Here is a 26,614-nt window from a genome sequence, read left to right on the forward strand (position 1 = left end):
CCACCTTTTTTGACTTGATAATTTAAATAAAGTATTTGAAAAATAACATTTCAAATCAAAATAATTTCAATTTCAAGCATCTTAATTTTTTTTAAAATTGGAAAATCTTAATCTTTAAAGTTGTTTGTACATTGAAAGGGTTATTGAATTCAGTGCAATTTAAACTCTTTAAAGTAATTGTGAAATACAACCATAATTATTATGTACATGTGTTTAAGTTAAGACGTGAAATGTTAAAAGGTGGATTTCACATTACCGACAATACTCTAAATTACTCTAAATTAGTCTTATTTTTAATTAACGTAAACATTCAATATAAAGGATAATTAACAATAAATAAACCATACAATAATAATAAATACAGGTGTCAAAGTGTTTATATACGACCCTCACTTAGTGAAAGTGTTTTCGGTTTTTTTCTCTAAGTTATGTGACAACTCTCTTTATGTGTCAATGAATACTGTGAGATTTGTGTGTGGAAGTGCAGAACAAAATGCACATAGACATGCTCACATTTTGAAGTTGCTGCCAAAACCTCGTTTCTCACACTTACATGTTCGATTGTCTATTGCAAGACAAAAGGCAGCAAAAATAGAGTATCTTATCAAAACAATTCAACCATCATTAGGGGACAGTTGCTTCCAGTTCTGTGTCCAGTTTCGTTTTTTTCTTTTGGTAATCTAACATTACTTTCAATTGCTGGCTTTGCTGTTGAATTAGCATTTGCAGATTTCGTTGCATCTAGGAAACAAGCACAACATAGTAAAGGGTAAGTTTAAGTTTCATAAAAATTTTCATTCATGTGTCAATAGATATTTTCATCAAAGAAATTCTATGTATTACCTCTAGTTGTTGGCAGATATTCCTCCGAACCTCTAGTTGCAGTTGCCTTGATTCCTCAATTTGCATGTGGCTGCAGATTTAAGAAAGCAGATTAACTGTTTGATATTTTAGTTCAAAGATCTCTTGCTATTATACTGCATATAGAAAAGTATCACAACACAAAAAGTGTAGATTGTCGTAGTTTAAGTAATGTTGTTACATTTTCACTTGAAGCTCAGACACCCCATCCATTCTCTGTCCTTCCTCGGATTTTTCTGAAAGATTACCCCAATAAGAATGAAATTATAATTCATAGAGCAAGCAAAGAATGTTGTAGGGTTGTTTGTGTTTGGTAGAAATATTCAAATATCAGAATGCAGAAAAGGAGAAATCATAATGAGATGTATCCGGACTTAAGGTGTGTCCAGATACATTTCTAAATTTCATTTCTCCAATTTCCACTTTCTCTTTTCACTCCAATTGAGCTTACCAATGGTACAGTTCAAAAGAAAGATATTTTAGGGAATTTCAGAAGTAGTTTACCCTGCAAAGCTTTGTGCATGTTTATTGTAGACCTACATTTCTGCAAGGCACATGTTAGAAACATTAGTGAGACAATTAGGTGTAACAAAATTGATCACTGGAATTGGATTTTACCTGTAAATGACTTTTAACATGAGAAATAGACAGCAAATCTGATTTCATCATATCTAGTATAGCCTTAGGTTTTGCCTCTGCGATCAACAATGAACAAATTAAGTACCTGGTAACATGATGTTTCTTTCTTGTCTTTTACTTTAAGTGTAAACAATGGTTAACTTACTTTCTGGACCACCAAGACTGTTAACAATCATCATAAATGGCTCGTGTAGATCGTTGGTCCATTTTATTCTTCTTTTGCCTCTTCTAGAAGCAGAGTTGCTAGAAGTTACACAGGCAACCCCACAAAGTCTATGAGGAGCTTGCTTTTTTGGCTTTGTACATGATTCCAACTAATATAAGACATTAAATCTCATCAGCACAACAAAAAAAGGGATATTTCAAACTAGCAGATAATGATGTGGGTCTGTTGTATGATCCATTTTTAAGTTTTGATGAGTTTACTATCCGAGAGAATTGGTTGGAGTTCCTAAATCCTACACAAAAGCGTTGGGTTCATCAAAACTAAGTTAAGAACATATGAATGGGTTTTCCGTTTGATATCATATATATAAAAAATTAACTTGAGTGTCAACGATTGATCATGCCTATGAATTTCTGTACAAGGGAAGACTGATAATTTTTTTCTCTAAACGAAACTAAGATAAAAAAAAAAGGGTTATGATGGAGCCTCTTTTTCTCCTTCAAACCGAAGACTCGGGTCGGGGATTGTAAAATACTTAAAAGGATCCTTCTTCTTCCTAGTCATAAACCTTGTGAAGGACCCCATCATCTTACATCTTCTCCATTTTTTTGTGAGAGAAAAAAGAAGGATGCTTTCACATTAAATCATGTATATTCAAATGGAATCAGAAACTACTAACCACAAACTGAAAAAGTAAGAACCTGGTTTCTCTGAAAGGAAATTTCAAGGGGCCTTTCATCCGTGGCAGCATCATCTCTCAGTAGTTTATCTTCTTCTTGGGAAAAGTGATCGTAATATGGCATACCATCAGGCTGCATACTACTATATTTTTCAGAATAGGAAGTAATTTTACAATATTTTTCAGAAGAAGAAGGACAATCTGCACCAGTGCTGGACGACAAGAAAGATTCAGCAACCGGGCACAAGGGGCTTGTGAACTGAGATGAGGGTGGATCTTGTTTGGTGGTGAAGTTATCCCCAGAGGCTTGGCGAATATTCAGCATGTGAGAGTCAATTGTTGTTGTTGTCTTTGGAAACTCAAAGCACCAAGCAGGAACTTCAATCTGATGCTGCTGCTGCTGCTGATGAACATGTTGTTGTGCTTGAAAACTCACCAGCCCTTTTGTTGCAGTTGCACAAAAGCCTTGTGGGGTTTGAATTTGAAGAGGAGTGGTGACAATGTTGAAAGGTGAGTTTTTTGGTTCAAGAACACTCACTTGTTCTGATCCAACAACCTTGGTTAGGTTGGTAATCCCCATGTAGGATTCCCAATCAGTTCCATACATTTGGGAACTACACTGATACATGCTTCTCTACACTCTCAAAACCTAACCTAAAAGATCTAAACTCTTGCCCAAATTTAGTTACTCCAATTCTGTGATGCTCATTTATATGCAAGAAGAGAAAAAGGCATTAACAGTCCCTACCTATACAAGACTTCAAATAGTTTTTTTATTTAAAATGAAAGGATTTGTGGGAGAATAAAAATATGTAAGGGATGAACAGTGAGAGGAAAAGTTAAGAATGTATACAGACATAGTTGTGTCCTCGTACAAAGCGAATTTCTGAATGCATTAGGACATGGTTTCTGTCTAAGTACATTCTGACCTATGAAAAGTATCAAGCATTGTAGCATCACAGAGAAACTATGGACAAACATTCTTAATTCATTGATGCAAAACAACCATAATTGTTTATTCTACTCATAAGCATTTAGAACAACAATGCATTACTTTGGACAGGTCGGTACCCTCCAACCTTCCAGTCATTTTTTCATATACACTGCAGTTCATATATCTGATGTGAAACATTATTATTTTTGCACCTCTAATATATTAATCATAGTTTATATATGTCTAATTTATTTATACGTCTTCTGAAGATAAGATTATAACTTAGTTATCAAATATTAAAATAAATAATACATTGATTAGGTCATTCTTACAACTTGAATGTGTAACTAGAATGATATGAACAAATAAATAGTTCTTTCACTACGTCAAGAAAAACAATAACAAAAATCGCTTGTGGAAAAATATAATTCTATAATAATCTATAATAACTTATATGATGATTATAATTTTAGATGTGAAACGGTGACCATTTTATAATAAATTACAAGTTTATTATGAGTTTTAGTTAAAATGATACAGCGTAGAGATATATACTATGACAGATCACTTATACCAACATACAACATAGTAATTTTGTTTTTTCATGTCAGTTATATTTTAATTTGACATAATAAGTGTAATTTTAGGATTTCATTTTCAGTTTGTTTTTTTGTCTTCATTGTCGTCACTCTCGTGCTCTTCACTTACTCCACTTTAACCTCATTCGTGATGACTTTGTTTTATGTTCATCATTCTCACCTCTCTTCACTCTTCTTCTTCATCTTCTACCACTTGTTTGTACTCGCAGTTCTCTTTTTCACTATGGAATACTGCTTTTGACTGATATTTTTTGTTTTGGTTTAAGGTTTGTATTCCTTTTGTTTTGGTTTTTACTTTATTAAACGTAGAGTTGGTACCTTTCACCCTCACATCTACCCATTTAAGGTAGTACTCTTCTGAATCTTTGGGGGTTTAATAATTGTATTGATTATTAAATATATAGTTGATTTTATTTGATTAAATGTCTAATTCTTATGGGGGTTTATGTGTATATTGTTTAAGGAACACTTTCAATGTGCTCTAGTAAATGGTTTATCCATGGCCTTCAATAAATTCTTGACACTATCATATGTCGAGAATAGTAAATATGAGTCAAAGTCTTACGTTAGATAGAAAAGACAGAGTTAAACACTCACTACAAGAATGTAGGTTTTTTTCGTCGGCCAAAATCGGACGTTACTAGTGTAAAACCGACGAAAAGAGCATGATCTCGTCGGTCCAGCGACGGTAACATGGACCACGCCCATCTCCTGGATGCAAAACTCGTTTGCGTCGGCCAAATGGAGACGAACATTTGCTGCTTGTTTATCGTCGGCTCAACCGACGAAAACACATAAAAAATAAAATAATAAGTTTGTATGCGTGGGTCAAGCCCACGAACACCTGAAAATTTTTCAAAATTTTGCGTGGACTAAGCCCACGAATGATTCCCTATGCGTAGGCCAAGCCCACGAATGATTGAAATAAAATATCTAAAATAGAGGGCTTTGCGTGGGTTTAGCCGACGCAAACAATTTCCCTTATAATTGTTGGCGTGGGCTTAGCCCACGCAAATGTTTATTTCCAGGCACATCGCAAAATCTGCATCCAACAATACCAAAACCTGCATCCAAACACATTTCAAACAATAATTCAGGGTATCATTTGAATCATTTAGAACCGAAATTGCAAACACAAAATTAAATAAATTGTGACTTTAATTAGATCAAATTACAGTCGCACAAAAATCTACAAGTCTAAAATCCACAGAAGACAAGTCCACCTAAAAAGCTTATTCTAAAAACCTAATTTGGATCTCATAACCAAAAAATTACTCAATCAATAGGGATTCAATCAACAATGTAGTAAGTTCAATCAACAAGAATACAATCACTAACCTGGATGCTTCAAAAATCTGTTGGGTTCGAACAAAAATTCGTAAACCGCACTTACGAAAATCCCTAAATCTGCGACGAAGCTCGTCAGCGCACCCTTTCTCGCCCAAACCTCCACGCTCGTCACAACATTCGTCTTGTGAGAGCAGCTCGCATCGTAACAAAACCTCGCCTCCTCGCAACAGGTGGCGTCTTTGAAGAAGCTAGCCTCATTGGAGTATTGTTCTTGTCGCCCACTTGCCTCGATGGAGTTTCGTCACTCATGGAAGAAAACGTACGCCACAGAGAATGAGGGAAATGTCGAGGCTGACTCGAGGGAAGGGGAAAGCGGAAGGGGGAAAAGTGAAATCTGATGTTTTCCCTCTATACGTTAACCTAAAGTTTAATTTTTTTTTATCTCAGTAGTATATGCGTGGGCTAGCCGACGCAAACAATTTAATTTGTTATGCGTGGGCCATCCGACGCAACTTATTGTTGATTTGCGTCGGCCAAACCGATGAGAATCTAAAATTAATATTTTTTTCATTTCTACGAAGATATAATTTTTGTTTCTAAATAACTTTTTGGTTACTGTCGATTTTGCGTGGGTCTGGCCGTCGTATTTTGCGTCCTACACTGATCCGACGCCATAATTTCGACGCTAAAACCGCGCATTCTTGTAGTGACTATATAACAATAAAGGTCCATAACACTATTGTTTTAAAATTTTAAAGATATAAGTAGTATCAAATGCCTTATCATGAAGATTTTTTTTCATAGTTTTCATTCTTTAATTTTAGAAATGTCAGAATTTATATAGAAAAATATTCATTAATAATACATGTTTATCATTTTGATCATATAATAATTATCATGTTCTAGATATCTTAATTCTTCAATCTAATAATATAAAACACTTATATTAACTAAAGTATACTCAACTCCACTTATCATATAATTTGACCATAAAACTATACGATTCAATAGATTATTCTAACCAAATGCAAAACATAAGAAGAATCCTATTGACATATTTTATAATATCACTAATCATAAATTATAATTAATTTTTTAATATGATCTTTAATATATATATATATATATATATATATATATATATATATATATATATATATATCATTTTAAATAATTAAAGATGATTTATTTCATAATTTATTAAAATCTTATTTATCAATAAATATTATCATTGTGTAAGGTGAAATGTGTGCATTAACCTAAAAAAGACAAATAATAACACATAAAATTGCAGCTATAATATGTATACATTATCCAAACTCATAAAATAATATATATACAACATAGTATATTAGTATATAGAATAATAAGTATACAATTTTATGTAAAATAGATAATGCCAAAATTTAATATAAGTAATTTACACATTCCTGGTTCAATATATACCAACAAGAAATACTCTTGATACCTAAAAAAAACTTGATGTAATTGGGTTAAAAAGACTATATTTATTCATTTCTAGAGTTTAGGGATCAAAATGTATCAAAGTTTCAGACAGGACAAATTTCAATTTTGGATCAAGGTTCAGGAACTAAAAACATACTTAACCTAATTAAAAATAATAATATAAACAGTATATAAATATATACATTAACGAGAAAACATAAAGGAAAAAAATGTCTTTTTTTTTTAATTTAAAGGTATAAATACAACATAATTATAATTTTTTTGTTCTATTTTATGTTTTTCTTCTTTTGGAAAAAAAGACAAAGAATTCATTATATCTATATTTATATAATTTAACTCTTTACTAAAAAAATTATAGATTTTTTTTAAAACATTGCACATTTATTTACACTAATGTTTTATATCATTTATTTAATAACCGTTTAGAATGTTGTTATGAACTGTAATTTGTGTAGTATAATGTATTAAAACAAAAGGCTTTGGATTATGTGTGCAAGTGACTGCTAGTTTGTCCAAGGTAAATGTGAGTGAGTCAAAGTGAAAGAAACTTTAGAACAAAAACGATTCAACATCATTTTCAAGAGTTTAAAAACTTTGAATGAAAAATTTATAATGAAAACATCAAATGTCCAATTTTTTTTTTTAAATTACCAAAATCGATAGTTTAATTATTTTTTTACAAAAATAAATAAAACATACAAATTTGATACAATTTCATTGTAAAAAAATTAAATCAAAATGACACAATTTTAGTATAAAATATTTTAAATTTGAAGTACTAAGTTTTGCAAACATAATATGCTTATAATTTTTGTAAAATACTATAAGTTCAATTTTTCTCCCTCTTTTAATTTTGAAATTTATTATTGTTCTTCGAAGACTATGTAAATAATTATTTTAATATAAAACACTATTTGAAAGACTAAAAGTATTATACTTTGAAACCAAAAGGACTAAATATAGATAAATTAAAAAAAGGTAAAACCATGTTTAAACAAGTTTAAAAGTTATTTTAGTATAAAATTTGAATGTGAGAAATTGATAAATGTTATTGGGACCTTGAGAAGAAAATGGTTAGCAACAATAAGAAAATATATATATAAAGGTCCAAAAATGAAATGCCAAAGAAGGACGGCCATAACAAATAAGATTCAATAAAAACAAGGCTTCAAGATTCCGGTCTATTCAAGGTTCTCTTCTAAGCCTCTCCAATTTAATTAACAATACAATACGTCCCTTTTTATGTTTTCTATGCTAAATATATTCTTTTTTTTTATCATTAATTTATAATACTTTTAGCATTCCTCTCATGAATAATAACCACAATTACAAGGTTTTTCTTAAGCTTCATTACCTAATTCATTATTATTTTTTAAATATTGATTGATACATATAAATAGAATTTAGATTTATCGTGAGATTTTGGTTTTGTCCATTTACCATGTCTTTAAAATATACTATAAACTCTAATTTTGATATTTTAAAATGTATTAAAAATTTTAATATATTAATATAATGTATTTTAAGAACTCAACAGAAAAGTAATACACAAAAATCAACAAAAAAAAAATCTAGAATCATAAATATATTGTAAAGGCCTAGATCTTCAATTCTCACAACCAATTATTTTGAAAAAAAAAATACATCGGTTTGTCATGCAATTTTAAGATTATACGTTATAATTAAATTTCTCTGTATTGATTAAAAAAAAAATCTTAACTAGTGTTCTACACATTTGTGTTTAATTCAATTTTCTAAATAAGAGCATTACGATAATTAAATAAATAATCAAATTCTTATCTATTTTTTATTCTATCAAATCAATTATAATTATTCACTTATTCTTCATCTCATCTCATTTTTCTTTTACATGTAAACAACTTAAATTTTCACTCATTTTTTTTTCCTTTCTTATTTTACTTATTCACTTTTAACAGATCATTTAAACAAAAGGCTAAAATCTCAACACAAATAAAAAGTTCATACTGTAGGCTCAAACTCAGTAAAAGAAGAAAAAGAGAGTAGAAAATTAAAGTAATAATCTCTTCTATTAATATTTTGGAAAAAGATTTTTAATACAATGAGAGTAATTAGAAATGTTAAAATTGATTTATCCAAATTCAACTTAATTTATGAAAAAAAAAAAGATGAATTTTGGATTGCATATATTTTAGGATTATCCTGAAAATTTTGACTTAAACAAATTCGTAGGTTCCAGTAATTAAGAAAAGAAAACATCACTCTTTTCTGCTTCTTAAATTTTAGCAGCCAAACACAGAATGTAACAGCTCAAAACAAAAGAACAAAGAAACACAGAAGGAGCAAAACAATGGCACCTTGCTGAAAAAACACAGAAGACTCTGCTTACAAAGTTTATTCCCTCCTCCCCTGGTAAAGCTACTGTAATACAATGCTACTTGTTTGTTTCTATAGAATAATATATAATATAATCACTCTAAATTATGTACTATTTCATATAGAGAGTTTGCATTTGTAGGATAAACAACAATGTTATTCTTCACATAACCATATCAGATTATTGGCTTGGAGAGGCTTTGGAAGTGAAGAAGGAAACAGAAACTTCACCATCTTTATGAGTAATTGTTGTCTCATCAGTGCCTGAATCCTGAGTATTTGAGAGGTTATTAGTTGTCTTTTGTTGCTGGTCAAACATTTTTTTTAGTTGCCTTCCTTGTTCCTCAATTCTCAACTGTAATTTTCTCTGAACCTGCAACATGAATATAAGTTATGTGAAAACTTCAAGTGAGGAAAGAGTGTTAAGAGAATCAAAATATCCCCTCTCATTCATTAGTTTTAGCATCCAATTCCTCAAAATATGTGCCTAACTGTTATCCACATTTTAGCACATGACATTGCAATTTCACATCATCACCTATGCCAAAATGGGTATGTCTTGAATCAGAAAAAAGGCCAAAATGTAAATATAGATGTCTAAAAGTTTGTTTGTGAAAATGATGCATTATTTTATAAGTATGTGAGATATCGGACTTCATTGTTCTTCTGTGACTAAAATCTCTGCATCGTTTCTTCAATCTAAAGCTGGTTGAAAGGTAAAAAAAGTGAAACTCAATGCTTAAGATTCAAGAAACTTTCAGCTGGTTTGGCCGGTATTCAAGTTTTTCTTACAAGAGGGGAAATGGTCAGTACAATGTAAGAACCTTAAAAGTTTGGAGAACAAGAGCATATACTATCATATTTAATTAAAATTTGCCAGAAAAAATGATAACATAGCATGGATATACCTCTAGTTGTTCGTGAAGACACCTTTGAGCATCTAATTGAAGCTTAAGTGCCTCTCTAATTTGTAAGCCTCTGAAGATCAAGAACAGTGTTAATTTAGTAGATTATAAAACGAACTAAGCAACTTCACGAAATTACTATTATTACAGGAAATAATAAGTAGAATTACGTTTTGACATCAAGATGATGCACATTCTTTATGTGGGTTCTTTTGTCAGATTTCCCTGAAACAGAAGAAAGTTTTGGGTTCAGTATGTGGTGTTAACCTGATATTTGAAAGAATAGAAGAAAAACAAAGATCATGAACAACTTGTGGGAAGAATAACGCAAAGGAGAACAATCAGTCATATCCTAAAGGAGAACAATCAGTTATTCTGCATTGGAACTTCTTCAATCTACATTAGTTTATTTAAGTCTCAACTACAATTAAAGAATCAAAACAAAGGGAAAAAGAAAAGCTCATATTTTCGGCCTTGAAAAGCACTATAACAAAAACATCTATTCATCATTTGTGACATGAATGTGAGTAAATTCAAGCACCAAACATGAAAACTGGTAAATAACAAACTAGAATTCACCTTGGCTAGGCTCTGGAATGAATTTTGCAATTCTATATTTCTGCAGATGACTTTTGACATGGAAGATAGTCAAACCATCTGTGTCCATCATCTTTAATATAGCTTTTGGTGTTGCCTCTATAATCAAGCAGCAATAGAGGATTATCAGATGTTATGTTACACAGATGCATAGCCAATTAGAAAATTTAGTCAAGTTACTTACGCTCAGAGCCTCCAAGGCGATTCACACACTCAACAAACTTCTCATGAAGATCCTTAGTCCATCTGATACGTGTTTTGCTTGAGACTACTGCCCCATTAGAAGCAGAGTTTCCAACAGTGGACACACTTCCTGCTGAAAGTGTTGGAGACAACTTCTCGATCTGAGAAGAAAATCTCATATGTGCAACGGGTAAATTAAAAGATCCACGACCAACCTGCAAACAAGGAAATTAACTTCATAAAGAATCTTCAGTAATGAACACATGGCAACACTTTCCTGTGGGGTTTGCCAAAAGGAAAACTTACCATGCGATCCTGAATTCCCTTGTTAGGAAATGAGGAGCCCCTGATGACACCATCAATGAACAACTTCTGTTGTTCAATTGGGAGGAACTTGGTGGTGGGAAAATTCCCACATGAAATTTTATTGGACTTTTCAGGGGATACACGACATTGGTTATTATTCAATTGAGATTTCACTATTGACTGCAAGGTGTTTGACAAATCGTAGCTGGAGTCAGGTTGGTTTGTTGAATCCAAGAAAAGATTTTCCCTGGGAGATTGATACAGAGGGAATTCCAAGTCATTAATCTTGCATAACTGAGATTGAATACCAAGTTGGCAATCATATTCTGCAAATCCCATGCAGTTTTCTGCAGCATAAAACGCAGAGGCTGGTGACTCAAAACGGCTGATAATGGTGCCAGATGATTTGACATGGCCTATGTTTGGCAACTGATCTGTAGCTTCTCCTCCAACCACCGTAAGTGGTCCCATATTCCAGGCCTGTCTGATATCAAAATATTGACAATAATGATTACCAAACTCAGAATTAAAATCCCCACTTAGTCCATGACTTTGTTGAATCAATCCTCCCCAATGAACCTTGTTCTCGTTCATTCCCAAAATTTTGATGTAGGAGGGTAACAAGACTAATGCATATGTGTTAAAAATTGTGAGATATCATATCATATCATATCATACATAGAACAACACAACACTTTGGAAGCTCATAAAGATTGGGGAGGGGAGAAGAAGATTTGAGGCTATGGCATAAAATGATGTTTTATATTCCGAAAAGGCTTGAGGTATAAGATTTGAATCTAATTGTCTAAATGCTACCGTGCAAGGTCATTAGCTATTAATTATTCTTGAAAAAAGGGATAAGAATGAACAATAATGAATTGACATTAACGAAGTAGAGTACATGGAAACAAACAAAAAGTTTTGTCGAAATGTTGTCTTCACGTGAATTTAAACCAAATGCAAAAGAATCAATAGGGAAAGTAGGAACACTAAGCAACCTAATTTAGATGGGTCTGAAACAAGAGGTTAAAAGAAGTTTCAACAACATGAAAAACGGTCCCAGACTAATATTAAATACGAAATGAAAAATGGAGAATATTGATATGGCTTTATGAGCATCTGTAGTGTAATAATTAAATGTTAGATAAAGATACTGGTATAAATTCACATATAATAATACATCTGTTATTATTCCTGCAATGGATTCGGATGAAAAATATGTTATGAAATTAAGTCCTGTTCCATTGCTTGCTTGCTGCCACTGCATCTTGCAAAGTGGGGTATCAGAAGTTACCAGAAAAGTGCATCTAATTTTTATATTCATTATAAAAGCACAATGGAACTTTAACTATAAGAATCCCAGTAAAATTCAGTAACCTAATGGCCTCTCCATTACATAAAGGTGAAATAAAAAGATGGACAACGTGACACAGATTCAGTGCATTCATATGCACTCTCACTTCCGTGTTGCTGTAGATATTTCTTTAAGCATATTTCTTACCTCCATTTTTTTATTTTCTTGGTGAAATAGGTTTCATTTTCATAGACAAAGGGAAAAGGAACGTGTTAGAAATGATGCACAATATATACACAAATAAAGAAAATGGAAGAATGAACACGTTTAATGTGGAAAACCTTTGATGGGAAAAATCACGGGCTCAGGACAACCTAATTCATTCATTATATAAAAAAATTGGGAACAGAAGAAATATTAACAAGTCGATAGAACATTTTTTATCATCTTTTATTTGTGCCATAAGGTAGGTTTTTCTTTGTTTAATATGTTTCTCTAGTGAAACATTGTCTCATTTGCATGTTTTTATCATTGGGGAGTGTAAGTATGAGTTATGAGAGGTTTTATCCTTTCTTCTTGTTTCTTCTAAATTTGGATAAGCTTACAAAACTTCTTAAATACAATTTATGCATCTCTTATCAAATTATTCTACATCATACGACAGTTTATAAACACACTTAAAAGGGTGAATTACAAATCCATACACAAATATACGCATCACATCTCATCATATTATTAAGGGTTAAATATATTTTTGGTGGTTCCTTACCTTTCAGTAAATTTTTGAATTAGTCCATTTCGAAATTTTAGACCAATTAAGTCCTTCATATTTCAAAATACGTTAATTTAGTCCTTTTAATCAAATTTTGTTAAGTTTATTTGACATTTCAAGCAAGTTTCATAATAGTATTTGACTTAATATTAAAGCAAAAATGTGTCAAATAATATAAATAATTCAAATACAATCCTGAAATGCGTACGAAACATCAAATAAATCTAATAAAATTTGATTAAAATGACAAAACATCTTGATTTTTATTACAATAACTTTCATCTTGATTTTCCATAAATCTAAATTCATTTGTAAAAAAAAAATCAAGGTTAAACATGTTGATATCTTCAAACCTTACTCTTCTTGAATTTCTTACCATTTTTCTCACATACCGCACCAATTGTTGGCTTCGCACAACAATCACAAGAAAAACAATTATATTATAACAAAATGTTTTACATTCATGTTTCAATACATAGTACAACATATTCCAAAGAATAAAACATGTCTCCATATACATAACTAAGATAACAAAAAAAATGTAAAGATAATTAAAACAAAACATCATCTTATACAAGTGATAGACGATAAACAATCTAACAAAATTTAACACTATGAAACATTTGAGTAACCCGTCTAATATGTTTTTCATAAAATAGTCGTAATTTATTACTAATACATTAAAAAAAAAGTATTGTAAGTCATTAGACATAATTAAGCCACACAAGTAGAACATGTAAAATTAAAACAGAAGTCAACGTCGATACTAATTAACCTAACTTCGGCCATGAACGAAACTGCATTGTGTTGGTGTTGACGTAGACTAATTGAATAATTTAGTTTTTATATTATTTTATAATATTTATAGAAATTTGATTCAAAACATAACAACCAATTTGATAAACCCTAATAAGGAAAAAATGTTGAGTACTTGGAAAAATCCGCATGGGATGATGATTCCAGTGGTAGTGGATGAGGATAAAGAAATTCATATAAAACTATTGCACTGTGTGTCACATACGAAGATGTTAATGATTTATTTTCTGGCAGCAACCCAAAGGTCATTATCAAGTGGTGGGAATCAAATTAATGGGCTTGGAGTTGAAAGTTAGAGGGTGGAAACAAAAATTCCTTAGTAAAAGTTCAGTTTCAAAAGGAATAACCTACGTGGATTTAGAACCCTAAATTCAGTCGCTAAAGTGCACCAACCCTATCTTCTTCCTTCAAATTAACCCTTAGCTTAAATCTTCATATTTTAATTACAGCTTTAAGATTCTTACTTTTGACCTTTATGGATGCTTTGTTTGTTGTACATATACGTGTATCGGTATAACACATATTTATAAATCGATATATTTATTTTAAAAATAATAGGATATGATACATGATATATGATATACAATAATTCTTATAAATGAAAAATATGAGTGTTATCATATGAATCTAAATTAAAATCATATTTATTAAATTTAGGGTTAATTATATTTTTGGTCCTTCAAGTTCTAGTGAAATTTGAAATTAGTTTCTCTTCAAAATTTTTTACCAATTTAGTCTTTCATGTTGAAAAATGCATGAATTTAGTATTTTTAACCAAATTTTATTAAGTTTATATGACGTTTCAAGCGCATTAGTATTTGAATTGTTTACATCTTTTGACACATTTTCGCTTCAATGTTAACTCAAATATTATCATAAATGCGTTTAAACTGTCAAATAAACTTAACAAAATTTGGTACGAATGACTAAATTCACGCATTTCTAAAGAGGAAAGACTAAATTGGTATAAAATTTCGAAAAGGGACTAATTCTGAAATTCACTGAAACTTGAGAGACCAAAAGCATATTTAATCCTTAAATTTATTAACTTAAAAAATTACAAATTATTGTCATTATAAAATTATTATTGTTTTACAGATTTGAAAGTTAAAACATGATAAATGTATGATTGTTATTATGTAAATCTAGATTAAAATAATTTGTATTAAAGTTGTTTTGTAATTATTATTTTAATTAGACACGATCAATTTCATTTTATTGCCAAAATGGAATTAATTAAATTATTTTAAAATATATATTTTTCAAAAAAAATTATAATATATGATTGTTTGGCAGTAATTTTTGTATAATAGATTTAGTTTCTGTAGTTTTCATATATAAAAATCAATTTTGGTATATATTAGTGCTTCTATTCTGTTAACCCTGTGAATTGACAGTCATTTGTAAATGGATTAGAGGTATATCCCTTATCATTATAATAAAATTACTTTGATTTTTTTTTTCTGAAAATATCTATCTTTCTCTGGGTGTAATAGAACCTTGTTCCATCGTAATCCAATGATAAATATAAAACATTGGAAAGTGAGAATACTTTACCATATAAGGAATATGCTGCACTATTTGCATGCAGCCAGTTGACTAATTTTATTTAAGAGATGTATCATGCTAATTTTTATTAACAACCATTATGTTGATTTTGAAACAATATTCTATCAAACTACTTTACAACATATATTAATACCGTCATGACAATGAATTTGTCTTTTTCTTTTTATTTTTTTTCTTGGAGAGTCGAACTTTGATATGAAAATTTATTGCTGGAATCTTTTATAAAAATTTAGGTCTCACATCGACTAAAAATGATGAAGAATTAGAATATTATATAAAAATAAAGACTTATAAACTTGTTGTCTTAAAATTTTAGATTGAGAGTGTGTTAATAACGTATATGATTGGGCTTTGGTCTTATCGATATTATATATATATATATATATATATATATATATATATATATATATATATAATTATTTTTATTTAATATAAAAAAAATATTATATTTTTTAATTGAGTATATGTTATTTGACTTTTGTCATCAATTTGAGTTATCCAGAAGTTATTTTGCATAGTCATTGTTTAACTGTTTCAACATAAAAAGAAAAAAACTGAAAAACAATTCGAGTTTTAAGTTCATCAAAAATTTAAATATTTTCAGTTTAATTTACGTTAAAAAGTTTTCATTTTGTTAAGCATATAAAATTGTATATTTTTAACTTAATTATTGCATTACAATAAAATTCTTAAATAATAATCAATGATAAAAAATTATTAATTATTATAATTATTAATTTAGATATTAATTTATAAAATAAAAATTATTAGTAACTAAAATTATTATTATTATAAATAAAAAATTATAATTGATCGTTAAATTGGTTACTAATTAATTAAAAATTAATTTAAAAACTAATTCTTTTAATAGGTAAAACTTAAATAGTTAATATTTTTCATAAACTAATTCATCAGGTAATCAAAACCTTTATAAATAAATTTTTTATATCAATTATAACTTTTTATTTATAATAATAATAATTTTAGTAATTTATATTTTTTTTTTATAAATTAAAATCTAAATTGGTCTAATAACTTTTTGTTATTAAAATTATTTGTTAATAGAAAATTTTCTTATAATATCGTATTTAATTAAGGAAATAAATGTTTAATACAATCTTAATTAAAAATACTTAAATTTAGAAAAATAATTCAAAACTTAAGTTATTCTTTATTTTTTTTTCATGTAAAAATACGTAACCGATATAGGATGATTAACAGTCATATCACACTAAATAATTGAAAAATCAATATATATATATATATATATATATATATAATACATAAAATTTTAAAATTAATGCAGTATTTTCCAAATCTGCCTACCCCACGAATTTACAATTTCAATTTTCTCTTGTAACGAAATCTTTTTCTTTTATCAACTTTTCTAACGAAATGTTATTTGCGAATATGTTACCTTTTTGTCAACAGAGAAACTCAAAATCCATTCCACCTTTCTTTCCCTTCATTCTTTTCTCGCGCAAAATCTTATTACTCTACCTTTTCTTCTTTTTTATTTTATTTTATTATATAATCAATGCCTTCCTTGATTTTGAATGATATTTCCAGTCAAATCTAAAAAGATGATAGAGCAAAAATAGTATAATATATTTATTAATAATATATTATTTTATTGAAATAAAAAAAAAAACATTAGGAATGATCGGAGATGTGGAGGTTCGATAAAGTTCTGTATGAAATATTTTTGTTTATTCTGATCAAACAGTTTCCATTTTCTAAATACAGTAAGCAATGATACAACAATGTAGGTGGTGACTATGAAATTAGTTTAGTATATATATTATTGCATTGATAACACACACGTTGATCTACCACCATTTATTTTTTATTTGAATCTGCCAAAACAACAATTAAAAACCCAATAAGTAGGGAATGAAATGAAAACAAATGTAAGAAGAAACAATGAAGTTCATGGTGATTGATACGATAAAGATAAATTCATATATAATTAATAATAAAATTATATGGTTAGATGCATTTGATGAAGTTCATGAATGGTTGTAATCCACGCAATAAAAATAATGACCCTTAGAAACTCTAAGAGACACTTTTAGAGTTTTCATTCCCTTTTTATTTAGAGCAAAGGGTCGTATGAGGAAGGAAAGATCATAATATATTTAAAGCCAGCTACAAAGTATAAAGGGATATTAAGAAATTCATGAAAAAAAATCCAACTTTTATATACTTTTCACCCTTTTCTTTTATGTTTCACATTTATTTATTTAAATAATCACTCATGTTATTCTCTTAAATTTGAGTAACTTTTATCCTCATGTGACCTTAAAATTAATTTTATCACTTTTTAAAGCATATTTTGTGACCATTTTAAATAAAAGAATATATATATATATATAATATTAATTATTAATACTAATTTCAAATAATAATAATAATTATTATAAAAATAATAATAGTTTAATATAATTTATCCTTTTATTAATTTTTTTATTAAAATTTATTAAATAATAGTTTTAAAATTTTATATTTTTAATTAATCTAAAAATCATTTCATATACATTTACTCTCAAGGGTATTTTGGTAATCTTCAAATTCTACCTATGAAAACAATATTGTTAATCTATCACATTATTTTAATCACTCAGTAACTTTCACAAAATTTATCTTTAAATCCATCTACCCTTTAAATTCACCGAAAGAAACACTCATATTAATTCACTCAAATCCACATATTCATCTTCACACTCTCTTCCAAAACTAAACTATATTTTCATAGAACAAAGTCTAACCTTGTGTTTGGATGAAGCATTTCAACAATGCTGAGAAATTAAAATGATTTGTATTTAAATTGTTTGCAATTAAATTCCCTTCATTTTCTAAATAATTTGTTTGGATAAAGAAATTAAAATACCTTACATTTCAATTTCCTATTTGGATAAAACAATTGAATTTTTTATGAGATAAAATTTTATTTTAACAATATTTATTTTAGGCTTAATTATGTTTTAGTTCATGATAAATTTGGAAATGGGTGTCCAGCTAGTCTGTGTTGTTGGGCCGACTGACCTGCCTAGGTCGTCGGCCGGTCGGTGCCGCTACGGTCTTCAAGTCGATGGGGCCCATTTAGGACGTCGGGCAGGTTGATCCCGTCTAAGTCGTTGAGTCTATTAGGATTGTCAGATCGGTGGGCCGATAGAGCCCATATAGGTCGTCGAGCTCGTTTGGCCTGTCTGGATAGTCGAGCCCGTTTGGGTCATCGAGCCCACCCCACGAGTTATCGAACCCGCCTGGACCATGTGGGTGCTTGGGCCTGACCGAATTTTGTGGGTCGTCGGGCCTGCTTAACCTATTTGGATCGTCAGACCAGCCGGACCTGCTTAGTTCATTGGGCTCGCTCGACTCGTTTGTGTCGTCGGGCCAGCCCGATCCATCTAGGTCATCAGGCTCACTCGGTCCGTCTGGGTCGCCAGACCCACCCAGCCCGTCTGGCTCGTCGAGCCCACCTATGGACTAGGCCAAATTGACAACTCTACCAGAGAGTCTAAAGTGTAAGGTTGAATAAGAAGAATTTCAAATTCCACCTATTTTGAGGGTATTTGAATTTCTACTAATTTGACAAATTGAAATACTTCAAAAAAATGCTTGCATTTGAAATGCTTTTTAATTTTTCTATCCAAACAAAACATTTCATTATAAAGAAATTTAAATTCTTCAAAAAAAAAACTTAATTGTTTCGTCAAAATACCCTGTCCAAACACACCATAAATGAATCTTGAAAATAAAATCAATTATAAAAAATATATTTTAACCTTGTTTTTCATCAAATAAAATGAAACTCAATTTAATTGTTTTTCTTTCATGTAGTGGCATAGTAGTAGTGTTAGGTTATACAATCATACATGAATTATTAAAATTTAATGTCACGTGACCATTAAAATGATATATATGTGATCTGTCTTACAAAATTACTAGACTTGTGAGTTTTAATATTTGTTCATTACAATAATTCTAATGCAGGGTCAAAATCTATCTATCTCATTACTCAATATATATATATATATATATATATATATATATATATATATATATATATATATATATACACATTTATATAAAAATTTAAATACTGATAATTTCAAAAATCCTTATTTCATTTTTTTTATCAATTAAATTTCATAAAATCATATTTGCACTCTTATACATTCATAGTAAATTTAGAAAAAAAATTCATAAAATACTTGTAATTAATAGAGAATTTCTATGTCCTCTTTCACTTTCTTTATTAAAGAAACAACAAAACAAACTTATATCCAGTAATAGCATTTTGGTAAACATAAAAAATGCAAGAAATGTTTTGTATGATTAATTTTTTTAATTGATAAAAACTATATATATATATATATATATATAGGTTATAATAGTTTTATTTTTTTATGCTATTATAAATTTCATCTATCTAGATGTGTTTTTTTTTCTCTGATTGGAATCTTAATTAGGATAATTAACATTTTTCTAAAGTTGGTTCAATATCTTATTTTCTTAGATTTTGAAAGGGGGAATGTAAGTTATGTGTGATAAGGTGGAGATTTTTACCAAATCGGGTTAACACTTTAATAGTAATGTGAGCAAATAATAGATTAATTCTGAGGGGTCACTTTAGAATGTCAAAATTTAAAATAATTTTTAGCATGAGTTTTATAAAAAAAATTATATTTTTTCTCTTATTTAAATTATACTGGATACTCTTTTTGAGACTGGTATATGCAGTTTTCTTTTCATCTTTTCAATTTTCAAAATTATAAAGTGCAATAATTACTGTCATTGAGGTTTGCACAAATTTAAACATTTCAACAAATTAGCTGTGTTTTTATTCATCGATACTGTCAAACTTTTCATTCAATTTATAAATAAATAAATTTTGTCATTTTTCTAAATTAGGAAATTGATATAACGTTTCAAAATAATGTGAGAGTCAACCCAAAACGAGTTCTCGAAATAATATAGGAACATTTTTTGGCTTCATTATCTCGTATGGGAAGAATTAAAAACAAAAAATCTGACTTATGGAATTTGGAGAAAATTAATCACATATTGGTGGATAGAAGAATCGACTTTTGAATAAGTTAGGTTGACTAAGGATATTAAGTTCGAAAGTAAAAAAATTAGTTCTCTTAATAGATTGGGCTTGTTAGCTTATTTGCCCCTGCTAATGATGGGCCATCATTAAGGGGCTTTGTGGTTTAAAAACATGGGCCTATCAGTAATAAAAATCTGTAATTTTTAGATTTGGGCCTAACTGTAATAAAATAAATTCACAATAATTTTAATAGACACAACTGTGATCACAATCTTTATAAATTTATATTATAACTACCCCATATGAAACATTTATCGCATCATATGAATTAAACCTCTTGAACACTTGTCAAGAGACACAACTTAATGTAAACATTTATTGGAGAAAATAACAAACTTAAGTGTTTCAATAAAAATCATTTGATATCATATCCAAGAGATCAAGATCACAAAAACATATGAAACAAAAGTCAACAAGTGTCTTGAGTTGAAAACTTCACAAAAAGATTTAGTGATAGATTTTTTTCATTTTCTTTAAATTTTTGGTGATGTCATATATTTAGTACCAAGTGTAATTAATAAAATGAGAAAGAAAAAAATACAATTAATAGAAAAATACTCATAAGAAGGATTGATTGAATAAAAGTAATAACAATTAATTATACTATTTTTTCACGGAAAAAAATAGACATTTTGTGTTAAATCAGATCTGTCTAATATAACTCAACCAAGAGAGGGTGAATTGGTTATTCAATCTTTTATTGATTTTAAAGGAATCCTAAAATTTTCTTCAGTCTTTATGACCCCAAATAACCAATTTTCCAATTCTGTATTAATGGACTAATTTAAGCAATTAGGAAAGGCATAAAAGACGAAAGAAGCAAAGAACACAACAATTTTTAAACTGGTTCGATTCAAGATGAATCTACGTCCAGTCTTCTCCTAAGCAACCTGAGCTCAGGAGGATTCCACTAAATTAATAGAGTTGCAAGAATTATAAGAACATCTATATAATTCAAGACCCTAAAGACTAAGGGCTTTGATCTATAAATCAAGAACTCCCCCTAGATGCAATGCCTCAACACAATTGCACCTAGACCTTCGCTCACACAACGAATCAATAGTAAACAGAAATACAATTCAAAAGAGAGCAAGGAACGAATACACCTAATGGATGTGCATATGTGAAACTCAATCCTCAATCCAAGCTTGACCCTCCAAGATTGAATCCATTATCAATCTTCTTGAATGTCCAAATGAATGATCTCTAAGAAAGCAAGAACTATGTGAATCTTTAATCTTAGAAAAATCTCTCAGAAAATCTCTTCGTGATTCAGTTATTGCGTTATTCTCAAACTGATTTCAAATCTGTTTTTAAACAAGAGTTCTGCTGCTAAGATTAGTGGATTAGGGAATTTACCTAATCGATTATTGTGGGTGATTTTTCAATGCATCAGTGCAGTGCCCTCTGATAATCCATTAGTTAAATGTTCAATCCATTAGCAAGTTCTACATATGACATATTCAATAGACTGACAACTAATCTATACGGTTCAAGCTTGGTTTACATGAAATCCTAGATATGCATCACCTATTTACAAGATAAGTTCAGGACTAAGTCTAAGACATTAAAATAGTAACACAATGACTTTGGACATCATCAAAATCAGCTTTGTATTATTAAGCGAGCTCCCTTTTCAACATTTTGCATATCCATTTTTAGGGTCAAAGTATGTCACATAAAATATGAACTAGATGTGAGAGACGTAAAAACCAAGATCTTTTACATTGGATTACAATAATAACATGGCTTCAATGTTTGAAATATTTAATATAATTTAAAAATAAATAATTAAAATAAAAATTCTATTTTTACTTATATTTTTATGCACTATTCATTTTATGGGTAAACAGTTTTTTTAAATTGACTACAAATTATTTTTGTTTAAATCATATTGATGAAATTGACTTCTATGTCTTCCTTCTTTACCTACAAATACCATTTAGGTGCATAGAAAAAATACACAACAAATAGGGATGAACCTTTTAAAGGACCCAGGAGAGTCACGACTCCCCCAACATTTTTTTTTAAATTTGTATATATTTTAAAAATATATATATATTTTTTATTATTTATATTAGTTTACAGTTTTTTTAGAATTTGAAAACTATGTTTTATTTCTCCTCTAGTATTTTTTGTTCTCTTTTATTCGGTTTCTCTCTTTTCCATACCTGTCTTACTCACCTCTTTTTTCTATCTCAATTTTCACTATCAATCTCTTATCATTTTCATAATCAAATTGCACTAAGACGAAATTAAGGAGTTAAGGAACATTTTGGACCCAACAATTTCTTTTTTATGAGTAGGTTTATTTTTTATCCCTTTTTTTTCTTAGAAGCAATATATTTTCCTCTTATATGTGACTTGTCTACATTATAGGCAGATCTCTATTTGTTACAGATAATAAAATCATGATCTAATTATTGATCAAACAATTTCCAAGCCCATTGTAGTTATTGTAGGCTTTGAAGTTGTGCAAGGGAAGAACAATACTAGGTATCTACTTTAAGATAAAGGAAGTTAATCATTTAGAAGTTGTTAATTTTATTAAAATATTGAGTTTTGGTTTTGAGATTTAGTTTGGGGTATTCATAATTTTTTATTTTCCTAAATAGGTGAAATGTGACAAACTCATATTAGAAAAATCACGATAAAGAGTAAAATAATTGATTCTTTTTTCAAAAGGAAGACTTATGATGAAGATGAAAAAAATATATATACGTCAACTAAACTTGAGAAACTTCATGAGAATCCAAGAAGTGAAGAAAATGAAAAAACAACTCTCTAAAGTTCCTAACGTTAAATATAATGAATTTGAAAATTCTTTAGAACGTAATTCGGAGAAGCGTCATATCATGACTCTTCCAATTTTTTAGCTACAACTGAAAGATATTTTTCTGCAATGAAAATAATCAATAACAGATAGCGAAATAAGATGGAGGTTGAATTTTTAACAAGTAGCATGATAATCTATATTGAAAGGAACATTGCAACAAGCTTTAGTTCTGATTCAATTATTGAAGTTTTTTTAAGTTACCAAAAAAACGTAGAACAACACTTTGACTAAAGGTAATTTTTTCTGTTTTGAATATATTATTGTAGATTATAAACTTTATGTTTCACTTTCATATATATTAATATTGTCATATTTTGTTGGATTCTACTATCATTTGTATTTGTTTTGAGTAGAGGAAATGATGAGAGGAAATGAAAACTTTTTTTAATTAGAAAAAATAATTTACAAATAAAAAATATAACTTGGCCCCTTAAATTTTTGTTGAAGTTTCATCACCGACAACAAACACATCTACTTGGAAAAAATGTTTTTTTTTGTCTTTTGCTATATATTGTCTTTTAAAACATTGTTGTTCATAAAGTTTAGAAATCTTTCGCTACACTCCAATCGATCTGACAAGGTTTGTTATATTGGAAGAAGAATGTATAATATTGCTACACTCGATCGATCTGATAGGGTTTTTATATTGGGAGAAGAACGTATAATATTGTGTAGTGTCATGTGCAACAATGGGGACATTTTCTCTCTAAGGACAACATTGTATGTGCCTCAACCAATATTATTTGTACTCTTTATGTCATTTAGAATTTTGTTCTATATTTTAATTATTATTTTTATTTGTTATTTGGTTTTATAAATCTTTCGTTATTCGTATTTCTATCTTATTCTTATTTTTATATAATAATTATTATTATTCAATTTGTTTAATATTTTCCAAACATTAAAATATAGATAATTGCATAATGGATATGCATTGAACAACCAATATGTTTTTCACTTAAGAAGGGTATAATGATCAATTTTACGTCAACATGATACTTAAATCTACACTTTTGAATTTTGAACATTTTAGGAGTGTCCAAATGCAACCCTTCTGCATACAAATTACATCCACAGTGCATGATCACTCTTGTGCAACTTTCATGTGCTCTAAAAGAACATCGAAAATGACACCACATTTTGATTACATCATCTCAGCTCTTGTTTTTATTCCCTTCAACTGCTAAACCTTGAAACTACCAATCATTATAATCACTTTAAAAACTTCACCAATATCTGCAATCATATCACTAAATCATCGTTGCTAAGGAAAATAAAGCAAACATTACGCAAGTAAAAATATTGCAGCTCTGACTTGTTCAATTCTTAATTATTTGATGTATTTTTAGCAAAATTTTTTGGTGGGTTGAGAAGTTCTCAAAATTTTATGTCATCATCAACCTCTGCATGCATTATTGGAGTTGGATTGAGTCATGTAGTTGTTGAGTTTTGTAGCCAATTTAACCTTTTCAACTTTCATTGCTGCAGAAGCTTACACATATATACAGTGAATGTGTTATTGCTTTTTCTTTCCCTTCCTCTTTATTCTTCCATTGAGTCAATTACGGAGAGTGAAACAATATAAAGATACAGGAATACTTCAAAAGATCATTTTGTATATTTTATATGTTAGAAGTAGACTTTAAACTTAATTTAACTCTACAATCGGTATCTCACTTATATATTATGAATTGACTTTATTTTTAGTCGATGTGGGATTTCTAACACACATCCTCACGCCGAACTTGTAAGATGAGGTTTGCTTTGCACCTTATTTATGTATTATGAATTGGCGTAATCTCTAATCGATGTGGAAATATCTCACTTTATAAGAAAACAAAAATGAACATAAAGTACATAAAACTAAACTGATCTTTTATTAACCTAATTTATGTGTACATTAAGTTTTTTTTAATATTTGAGAAAAATAATTTTAATTAGTTAGATTTTTAATTTACAGGAGATTTTTTTAAGGAAATGATCTGAACAAAGTTTTTGTTCATTTAGTTATTTTATGACAGATTAATACCACTTAATTAATTCCTCTGTGTGTGAACTTGGTATTACCCTGGAAGAAATAGAATAAAATATAGGAAAGGGAGAAATAAAATAAAGGAAAGGGAGAAATAAAATAAAATGACTAGAAAGGAAAACTAAATTAAATAAAAAGGTAGAAAATTGAGACATTATTGAGAATAAGAAAAGTTGAAATGCAGAATTGCATGGGAGTTTCGTTGACGGTGACAAGTGATGCTGAGGGAATATATTAAAGGAAAGGTGAATTATTCCTATCTTCTGAACCCACTATTAATATATTTCTTTTATTTCTTTTAACTAATTTATTCATTTTTGTTTATGTATTCTTGCATAATACTGCATTGAAAATTTAATGGGGACACAGAAAATTGCACCCTTATATTTGTACAAAATACTGTGACTTTTTTCGTGTTCAATTGAGACTAATTTTGAAATTGTACAAGTAATTAGTGAATGAAACTTAAATAAATTTGAGAGCCAATTTTTTCAACAAATAAAAAAAAATGGAAATGAAACACAAAGTTTAGATTGGAAATGGTTTAAAATTGACCCAACTTCGTTAATATATATGTTTCTAAATTACTTACTTTAATTAAATAAATTTATCCACTGATGTTATTATGATTCCATAACAACCAACCTAATACATAATTATCATAACTGATATCATATATTAATTTATATTAATTTTATAGTATGTATAAATAATTTGTCACAAATATAAAAATGTTGATATAAAAATTAAGCTTGTCGTTATATATATCCTTCTACAAAATGTGTACATTTAATTTTCTCAATTCAGTGTCATAAGGTACTCTTATTCCATCTTTGAATCTTAGTAGGCCATCTGATCTTAAAAGAGAAATCCAACTTAAATATTATCTAATAAATCAATGGTAATTTCTAAATAGTTTTTTCTTTATCATTTCAAGGAAATAATTAATCATTTTAAAACTGGTGTAATTATATTTTCTAAATCCCTTAATCAATTTTTAATTCCTTTACCGATTCAGATAAAGGTGGTAAAGTGAACTATGATTTGCGAATCCATCCACTGCTTAAACAAAATTTAATAAGTTTGGGTTGAAGTTGTGAGTTTCGTTTGATCCATCTCACCCAACTAATCAACCTGGCCGGTTAAAATAAATGTTAAATTATATTTTTGGTTCCTATTTATACAGTAAAATATCGAT

At 28.9% G+C, this 26,614-nt stretch overlaps 2 protein-coding genes across 2 annotated transcripts; both read right to left on the reverse strand.

Moving 5' to 3' along the window:
- Nucleotides 1-359: 359 nt before the first annotated feature.
- On the reverse strand, nucleotides 360-3,264 carry LOC114194271 (protein PHOSPHATE STARVATION RESPONSE 1-like). Its single transcript, XM_028084400.1, has 7 exons — nucleotides 2,368-3,264; nucleotides 1,646-1,814; nucleotides 1,480-1,556; nucleotides 1,366-1,405; nucleotides 1,043-1,097; nucleotides 844-913; nucleotides 360-741 (listed from the first exon to the last, which is right to left on the reverse strand). The coding sequence occupies exons 1-7, from the start codon at nucleotides 2,971-2,973 to the stop codon at nucleotides 625-627; spliced, it is 1,134 nt and encodes a 377-aa protein (XP_027940201.1). The 5' UTR covers nucleotides 2,974-3,264; the 3' UTR covers nucleotides 360-624.
- Nucleotides 3,265-8,952: 5,688 nt separating this feature from the next.
- On the reverse strand, nucleotides 8,953-12,006 carry LOC114174466. Its single transcript, XM_028059308.1, has 6 exons — nucleotides 10,982-12,006; nucleotides 10,677-10,890; nucleotides 10,475-10,591; nucleotides 10,066-10,120; nucleotides 9,899-9,968; nucleotides 8,953-9,363 (listed from the first exon to the last, which is right to left on the reverse strand). The coding sequence occupies exons 1-6, from the start codon at nucleotides 11,573-11,575 to the stop codon at nucleotides 9,172-9,174; spliced, it is 1,242 nt and encodes a 413-aa protein (XP_027915109.1). The 5' UTR covers nucleotides 11,576-12,006; the 3' UTR covers nucleotides 8,953-9,171.
- Between the last annotated feature and the right edge of the window lie 14,608 nt (nucleotides 12,007-26,614).

Source organism: Vigna unguiculata, chromosome 1 (genome assembly GCF_004118075.2).
Source record: "Vigna unguiculata cultivar IT97K-499-35 chromosome 1, ASM411807v1, whole genome shotgun sequence".
Classification (NCBI taxonomy): Eukaryota; Viridiplantae; Streptophyta; class Magnoliopsida; order Fabales; family Fabaceae; genus Vigna; species Vigna unguiculata.

What these genes read in the sequence shown, in the direction of transcription:
- LOC114194271 (XM_028084400.1), bottom strand. Translation starts at nt 2,973, where the DNA reads ATGTATCAGTGTAGTTCCCAAATGTATGGAACTGATTGGGAATCCTAC. An exon ending in CAGTCTTGGTGGTCCAGAAA is followed by an intron (nt 1,557 to 1,645) that starts GTAAGTTAACCA and finishes TGTTGATCGCAG; the next exon opens with AGGCAAAACCTAAGGCTATA. An exon ending in ATATCTGCCAACAACTAGAG is followed by an intron (nt 742 to 843) that starts GTAATACATAGA and finishes CTTGTTTCCTAG; the next exon opens with ATGCAACGAAATCTGCAAAT.
- LOC114174466 (XM_028059308.1), bottom strand. Translation starts at nt 11,575, where the DNA reads ATGAACGAGAACAAGGTTCATTGGGGAGGATTGATTCAACAAAGTCAT. An exon ending in CATCATCTTGATGTCAAAAC is followed by an intron (nt 9,969 to 10,065) that starts GTAATTCTACTT and finishes CTTGATCTTCAG; the next exon opens with AGGCTTACAAATTAGAGAGG. An exon ending in GTCTTCACGAACAACTAGAG is followed by an intron (nt 9,364 to 9,898) that starts GTATATCCATGC and finishes TTCATGTTGCAG; the next exon opens with GTTCAGAGAAAATTACAGTT.